The 8162-nt window shown below is 44.8% G+C and overlaps 1 protein-coding gene across 1 annotated transcript; it reads left to right on the plus strand.

Annotated features, from left to right (window-relative positions):
- Window positions 1–4470: 4470 nt before the first annotated feature.
- On the plus strand, window positions 4471–7751 carry LOC144326844 (vomeronasal type-2 receptor 26-like). Its single transcript, XM_077923696.1, has 3 exons — window positions 4471–4647; window positions 5051–5177; window positions 6034–7751. The coding sequence occupies exons 1-3, from the start codon at window positions 4471–4473 to the stop codon at window positions 6930–6932; spliced, it is 1203 nt and encodes a 400-aa protein (XP_077779822.1). The 3' UTR covers window positions 6933–7751.
- The last annotated feature ends 411 nt before the right edge of the window (window positions 7752–8162 follow it).

Below are 8162 nucleotides of genomic sequence, written 5' to 3' on the forward strand. Positions count from 1 at the left end.
TTTATTGGCCAAGGGAGCCTGCGTACAGCTTCCGGGTCATGTGGCCAGCATGACTAAGCCGCTTCTGGCGAACCAGAGCAGCGCACGGAAACACTGTTTACCTTCCTGCCGGAGCGGTACCTATTTATCTACTTGCACTTTGACGTGCTTTCGAACTGCTAGGTTGGCAGGAGCAGGGACCGAGCAACGGGGGCTCACCCCGTCGCGGGGATTTGAACCGCTGACCTGATCAGCAAGTCCTAGGCTCTGTGGTTTAACCCACAGCATATATATGTGTAAATCATAGAATTGTAGAGGTGGAAGGGGACCATTCCACTGTCAAGCTGATCTTAACTGTTAAAAAAAGGGAACTGTTGTAGGGCTCTTCTAATACTATCGTCAGAAAAGTTCAGTCCAAACTCTCTCTCACACACAAACACATGGCTGATGTCAGACAGAGAGTTGCATCTGCTATCCCTCCCCTCACAAACATGTTTTTCTCCAGCTCTGTTGCTTCCCCTCAAACCACACAACGGCTCCAGGATGTTGCAGAGAGGAGCTTTTTCCTATTGTAATTACAGAAATCATGGTGATTTTCTATAGCCGAAGCCCAAGAGAGATTTCTGGATGTTGCCCAGGCTTCAGAATCAAGGCCAACATGAGGTTACTCATTGCATCGTTCCTGGGGGAATAATATCTGTGTGGGAGGCAGAGTGAGTCAAGATTTAGAGCAGGTGTAATTGGGGGAGATGTGTGTGTGATCTTTAAAAGCTCTGAAGTCACCAGTGACCACTAGCTCCATGGGTGATGACACTGCAGCCTTGGTCTTGCATGAGATTTCCCTTGCATAAGCTCACAGGAAGAAGAAGAAGAAGAGTTTGGATTTGATATCCCACTTTATCACTACCCGAAGGAGTCTCAAAGCGGCTAACATTCTCCTTTCCCTTCCTCCCCCACATCAAACACTGTGTGAGGTGAGTGAGACTGAGAGACTTCAGAGAAGTGACTAGCCCAAGGTCACCCAGCAGCTGCATGTGGAAGAGCGGAGACGCGAACCCGGTTCCCCAGATTACGAGACTACAGCTCTTAACCACTACAGCACACTGGCTCTCAGGAGAGGTGCAGGAGCTACAGCCAGAATGGTATCCCTGCTGTTGCTACTTCTGCTGCTGCTATTGATGCCTCACGGGGTCTTTGGGAACCCCAAGGCAAAATGCCATCTGAATCTGATCAGGGAAGAAAATGGAGCGCAGAATTACTTCCGGCCTGGAGACTTCCTCGTTAGTGGGGTCATCTCTCCAAAACAATTTTTCGATCAGCTTCCGTATATCTTTTCTCAGCCCCCATTAACTAGGTTTGATGAGTAAGTAACTGTATTCTGGTGTCTCTTATGCTTCTTTACACACACACACACACACACACACACACACACACACACACACACAATCTCACTCCTTCCTTACTAGGGAAATTTCCCCTATTTCATGACTGGGACCATCATGATGTTGCTGGACTTCATCTCCCTGACTCCTGGTCACTGGCTATGCTGCCTGGGGGCTGATGGGAATTGGAGTCTTGCAACATATGGAGGGCCACAGGTTTATCACACACCTGTCCTGTTTCCATTTGTCATTCCTCCTGCTGTGTTGCTTGCTCAAAGGAATCTAATCAGGGATGAAAAGGATGCATTAAGGTGAGGGAAGAAGATCCTGGATATGGTGGTGGTGGAGGGGATAGACTTGTAGGCTGAGCTCTCCATTTCAGCAACTGGGCATCTATGCAAGAAGACAACGAGACCCCCAACTGCAACTGCAACTGCAACCTTGGCAACAAGGCCCCTACTTTTCACGAACCTTCAAAAAAGAATGTCTTCATTCAGTTTTGTTTTTTGAAAGTTGTGTGTTTTTCTGCTTCTTCAGTGAAGAGAGTACACCTCACCATTTTTATTCTGAAGCGGGAAATTGATTTTCAACTTGAAACAAGGACATGTCTTTTCTCACCCCTCACTACAAACGTACAAGCTGTTCTTTGGTGATCAGATCATAGTTATTTTCATTAAATGGTGAAGAGCAGTTTCACATTGTTTTTATTAATCTGTTTATTGCAGTGTGTCAGATAGACGCTACTGGCACATCTTGTCTTTCCTGTTTACCATCCAAGAGATCAACAGGGACCCCAGGATCTTACCCAACATCACCCTGGGCTACAACCTCTATGAGAACTTTTTCGATGCAAGGATGACTTCCGATGTCATGCTAGACCTGCTATCGGGTGGGGAAAGCAACATCCCAAACTATACCTGTGGAAAAGGGAATAATAACCTGCTGGGTGTTCTTGAAGGGGCCAATTCTGTGATTTCCAAACAGATTTCAACCATGTCAGGCATCTACAAAATCCCACAGGTATAAAGGAGGGCATAAAACCCAATTTTTCTTCAGAGGAGTTAAGATGTTTACCTTGAGACCAAAACAAATCACTAATCTCTCCCTTCCCTCACTAGATCAGTTATGGCTTTAATGTTCAGACTCTGGAGGATAAATCCCAGTTCCCTTTTGACTACCGGATGCTCCCCAAAGAAGATACTCAGTCCCAGGGGATTGTCAAGTTGCTCCTGCATTTCGGATGGACATGGGTTGGCCTCTTTGCTCCAGAAAATGAGAATGGAGAAAGGTTTGTGGGTGCCTTGACATCTCAGATGATCCTCCGTGGAATCTGTGTCGCCTTCACACATAGACTGTCAGAAAGCAATCCATATCGATCACTTGTGCCAAATGTGCCAGTTATGATATGGAGACAAGTCAATGTATTTCTTTACTATGAGAACACTTACACAGGATGGATACCAGTCATGGCCCTACAACAAAGATACCATAAAGAAGCTGAGGCAAGAGTTTGGATCACAACAGATTTTCATGACATCAACTATAATTTACTTTTGGGTCCAGAGTTTTTCCATCCCATCCATGGTTCCTTCTCCTTTGTAATGAAGACCAAAAAAAGAACCATACATGACTACTATACACCATCTTCATACCTCCTTTATTGGTTTTGGAGGAAAGCATTTTATTGCTTGTATTCGAAGCATACCTTGTCTGTGAAAGGACGGACAAAATGCACCGAGAAGGAGAAGCTGGAGACTCTGCCCCAGGAGGAGCCGGAGAGATCCCTGTCCCAAGACAGCTACAGCACTTACTTCCATCTCCAAGCCGTGGCGCACGCTTTACATGCTGCATGTTCATCGAGATCAAAACGGATGCCGAGGATGAGTGGGAAAGACAGTTTGGGGTGTCAAAGTCTACAGCCATGGCAGGTATTTCCTTTCGCCTTTTTGCAAACTTCAATCCACCCTCCCAACTGTGAAAGAAGATCTAGTAGCAGAACAAGAATTTGTCCTTTCCTGAGGCAAATCCAATTGATGAGGTTCTTCTGCAGATCAATATTTCTGCCCACCATGGGTATGTCAGAAGAAGACCATCTCATTTTCCAGTGGTTACTCCTTAGTGCTCTGAGAGGGACCCAGTCATCTTAGCTCATCTCCTCTGTCTTTGCTGGCCTTTAGCGAGCAGCTGCAACACGGGTGGAGCAGGGACACAAGCCTTCTGGTCACACAGGTCTTCCCCACAATGCTGAGATGTACACTCATTGAGTTTTTTCTATTTTAATCTTTATATACTGCCCTTTATTTGTGTGTGTGGGGTGGGTGGGTGGGTGTGGGTGTGGGTGGGTGTGTGAACACTGGTTGGTTTATAATATATCAACAGAACAGAATTATTAAAAGTGCTGAAAGTTTCAAAACAATACCAACCAACTGTGTATAGGATAAAACAGAAGACAAAAAGAATAGCCATAGCAGGGACCTTTTCCACGTGCTGGAAATGCTTATTGAAACAAAGATATTAAATAATAAGAACTTTCTAACTTTGTGTCTATGTGCAGAAATTAGCACTTAGGGGTGCAACGAAGCAGTGATTGTCACAATTGGCACTGTTTCTGTTCTTCTACAATGTTTCATTCCACTAAGATGAGAGTCAGTGTGGTGTAGTGGTTAAGAGAGGTAGACTTGTAATCTGGTGAACCGGGTTTGCGTCTCTGCTCCTCCACATGCAGCTGCTGGGTGACCTTGGGCCAGTCACACTTCTCTGAAGTCTCTCAGCCTCACTCACCTCACAGCGTGTTTGTTGTGGGGGAGGAAGGGAAAGGAGATTGTTGGCCGCTTTGAGACTCCCTAGGGTAGTGATAAAGCAGGATATCAAACCCAAACTCCTCCTCCTCCTCTTCTTCTTCTTCAATGTACACTGGGATGGAATGACTGGCTCTCAAACTGATCTAGGTCAGTGGTTCCCACTGGGGGTCCATGTAACCCACCCAGGGGGTCTTCAGCACCATTCACATAACAAAAGCACTCTGCCTGCCTGTGACTCCCAGCAATTTTCATTCCAGCTTCACCCCTTCTTAAGAGCAACCCAGTTTTCAAATACCTCCGTGGGTGGAATGCATTTGGATGAGAACGGGGAGCTGCCAGGCAACTATGACCTTGTGAACTGGGTGGTGTTTCCCAACAAGTCTCATGCCAGAGTGAAAGTTGGGAGTATAGAGAGAGAGACATCCATTGACACAAAGTTCACTATCAACCCGGATGCTATTTTGTGGCCCCAGAGGTTTAACAAGGTAGGGGGAACTTTTCCTGTATGGTATCTGTTGATATACATTAATTTGTGGAATAATTCACACAGGACTTGGACTGCAGTCCTTTGCCCAGTGCAGGGGTGGGAGCTGGCATACAAGGGTGTCCCCCTCATACTGTGAGCCCCATATCCATGAAGTGGACATTCCATTTTGAAATCTGGAAATTTGAGGTTGACAGTGACACCATGTATAGGAATAGAAAAGAGGAACAATGAATGTTGAAGCAAGCAAGGAAACACACCACATAAGTTTTTTGAGGAACATGCCAGAGGTCCTGGCAGGGCTAGTGGTCCATGAGATGCTGTTGGGCCCATTCCAGACTCCATCAACCAATTCCGTAAAGAGAAATTGTCCCCTTGATGCACCTTCCTCTCTTTGTGCTTAGACTGTGCCTTGCTCCAGATGCACCGAAAGCTGTCACCCTGGATATTTCAAGGTGATCCAAGAAGGGGAGCCGGTTTGCTGCTATGTTTGTTCTCTGTGTGCGGAAGGGACCATCTCCACCCAGGAAGGTGGGTGACTCCAAGGGAGAGGCCATTTCTTGGGGGAATAGAAAGAGGGCGAAGATTCACTTAGATACATTTTCTGTTGAGATCTGAGAGCAATTTCTTAACAAGCATCTAGGGCTGAATTTAGACATACAAAAAAAGTTTCAGGAAAATGTGTTGTAAACATCATAATGGGAAATCACTCTACAGTGTCATCTGGTGCCACAGTGTTATAACACATTTTAAATACTTTTAAAAAACAACAACCAACTGTAGCTGAGTCACCTTCGGAGTTTGTAATCATCTCCCACAAAACAAAACACCTTAGCTGCCAAAGGTGAAGATACAGAAATGTGTCTTCACTAGGCAAAGAGAGTGGGAGAATGAAGACAGCAGAGACACCTCTGGAGGGAGGTCATTGCCTCTCAGCTTTACCTACATTCCAAGGGGATGAAAAGAAAAATCATATGTGACAACTCTAGGTCCTTGGAGGAAAGGAGGGGTGCAAGAGTGGAAATTAAATATACAGTGGTACCTCCGGTTGGCACAGGATCCGTTCTGGAGCTCCAGTTGGATCCCGAGGAATTTGCAACCGGAGGTGCCTGTTCTGCACATGCGCACAGTGCAGGGAGTGCTTCTGCACATTCATGTGTGGCGAAACCTGGAAAAATACTTCGGGTTTGCCGCGTGCGTAACTCGAAGGATACACATCCAGAGGAATGCATATCCAGAGATACCATTCTATACACAAATAAAACTAAATCTTTCACATTGTTATTTCCTAACCTCCAGAATATCAGTACCCCCCCCCCCGAAGTATTAGAAGCTATGTGGTTATGGATGCAAGGAATACTAAAGCCACTCTTTTTCTCATTCTCAGATGCAACGCACTGCACCAAATGTCCAGAAGATCAGCATCCAAACAAGGATCAAGTTCAATGTATTCCCAATATTATCAACTTCCTAGACTACAAAGAGTATTGGGGGATCCTCTTGGCTTGCCTTGCTCTCTTCTTATCCTTAACTACAGGCTTTGTGCTGGCAATCTTCATTAAATACAAAGAAACTCCAATAGTCAAAGCCAACAATCGGGACCTCACCTACATCCTCCTCATCTCCCTCCTTCTCTCATTTTTGTCCTCCTTCCTCTTCATTGGACGGCCAAGGAAAGTGACTTGCCTTCTCCGCCAGACAACCTTCAGTCTCATCTTCTCAGTTGCTGTCTCTTCTGTCTTGGCAAAAACCATCACTGTGGTGTTGGCCTTCCTGGCCACTAAACCAGGGAACGGGGTGAGGAGATGGCTGGGGAAGAGTTTGGCCCACTCTATTGTCATTTCCTGCTCCAGTGTCCAACTTGTCATCTGTTCCATTTGGCTAGGGATCTCTCCTCCATTCCCAGAATTTGACATGAGCTCCCAGCTTGGAGAAATCATTGTCCAATGCAACGAAGGCTCTGTTGCCATGTTTTACAGTTCCCTTGGCTACATGGGCTTCCTGGCGGCCATCTGCTTCACAGTGGCTTTCCTAGCCAGGAAGCTTCCTGGGGCCTTCAATGAAGCCAAGCTGATCACCTTCAGCATGCTGGTCTTCTGCAGTGTTTGGGTGTCCTTTGTTCCCACCTACCTGAGCACCAAGGGGAAATACATGGTAGCCGTGCAGGTCTTTTCCATCTTAGTCTCCTGTGCTGGGCTTCTGGGGTGCATCTTCATGCCCAAGTGCTACATTATTTTACTGAGGCCTGATCTGAACACGAAGGAGCATCTGACGACAAAACACTAAAGACAACATTGGATCTGTAATAGGGCGGAACTCTAATAAATAGTTCGAAGCAGTCCCCTGCAGAATTGAACTCTCTTGTTCAGTTGTTGGAAGCCGACAGAGTATCTCCTTCCCCTGTCACCTTCTCAACCATATATTTTATTAGCCTTAATTTGGGGGTAGATCCAGGAGGCTTTGCCCCAAATTGGCCTGGATTGGGTGGGGGAGGAGCTGTGCTCTACCTCTTAGTAGTAAGTGAAATACTTACTAAAATACTTACTAATAAGTACTTCCTACAGCAGAATCTGGACCAGAACCATGGCTTCCTGTTGGGACAAAAACCATTTCTGGGTAGGATCCATTCTACAAATCAGTTATGGTGCAGAAATACGGGTATTTCTAAAATAAAAGAAATGAAGAAAAAAGAATTTGGAAATACCCCGGAATAAATATAGTTGTGTTAATTTTTTATTAGGGATCAGATCTCCCTCCACCACTGAAAAACGGCCTGTTTTGCCTTCAGAGTGGCAATATTAAGGAGAAAAGTTAGATTATTCAGAGGAGCAAACCCTTCCCTGACAGAATTCCTGGTTTCAATATTTATTATAACTGTGTAATGCATTTTATTCTGTTTTCATTTTTTGTCTCTTGTAATGGCTTCAGCTACACAAATAAATAATATTCAGATTCATATTCGGATGGGATCCAAAGCCTGTGGCTTTCTATTTCGCTTCTTTTCCCACAGCACAATAATTACTTATTTCAGACTTCCATATGTCATACTATTCTGTTCTCTTTGGAGTGGTTCTAATTGTTTAATTATTGTAACAGTTTGTTGTTGTTGTTTTAATCATATATTGTAATCCATCCTGGGGCTTTATGGCAAAGAGCAAGTGAAAAATCTTAAAGAAATAAATAAAAATATAGAGAGTGTGAAATTATTTGTCCTTCTTTTGGCTTGTATTCAAAGCATCGTCCATCATTTTCAACAGGCAGTGCTGAGTTCTAGTGTTTTTCCAACTTGATTTAATTCTAGCTTCTCTCTACTGAAAAATGAAAAGTCATCAGTCTGTCCTCACATGCTCCAAGCTCTTTATTATTTCAGGAATCTTTTTCCTGTGCCTCTCGCTTCCCCGAAATACTTTTTGAGAAGTAACTTGAATGGCAGACAGCATCCTTAATATCTTCGTAGCAAACGTTTATACATTATCTGGCTGTTAACTGTATTCCATAAGCCTTACTAAAGGACAA

The sequence above is a fragment of the Podarcis muralis genome, chromosome 2 (assembly GCF_964188315.1).
Source record: "Podarcis muralis chromosome 2, rPodMur119.hap1.1, whole genome shotgun sequence".
Lineage (NCBI taxonomy): Eukaryota > Metazoa > Chordata > Lepidosauria > Squamata > Lacertidae > Podarcis > Podarcis muralis.

What these genes read in the sequence shown, in the direction of transcription:
- LOC144326844 (XM_077923696.1), top strand. Translation starts at nt 4,471, where the DNA reads ATGCATTTGGATGAGAACGGGGAGCTGCCAGGCAACTATGACCTTGTG. An exon ending in GGCCCCAGAGGTTTAACAAG is followed by an intron (nt 4,648 to 5,050) that starts GTAGGGGGAACT and finishes CTTTGTGCTTAG; the next exon opens with ACTGTGCCTTGCTCCAGATG. An exon ending in GACCATCTCCACCCAGGAAG is followed by an intron (nt 5,178 to 6,033) that starts GTGGGTGACTCC and finishes TCTCATTCTCAG; the next exon opens with ATGCAACGCACTGCACCAAA.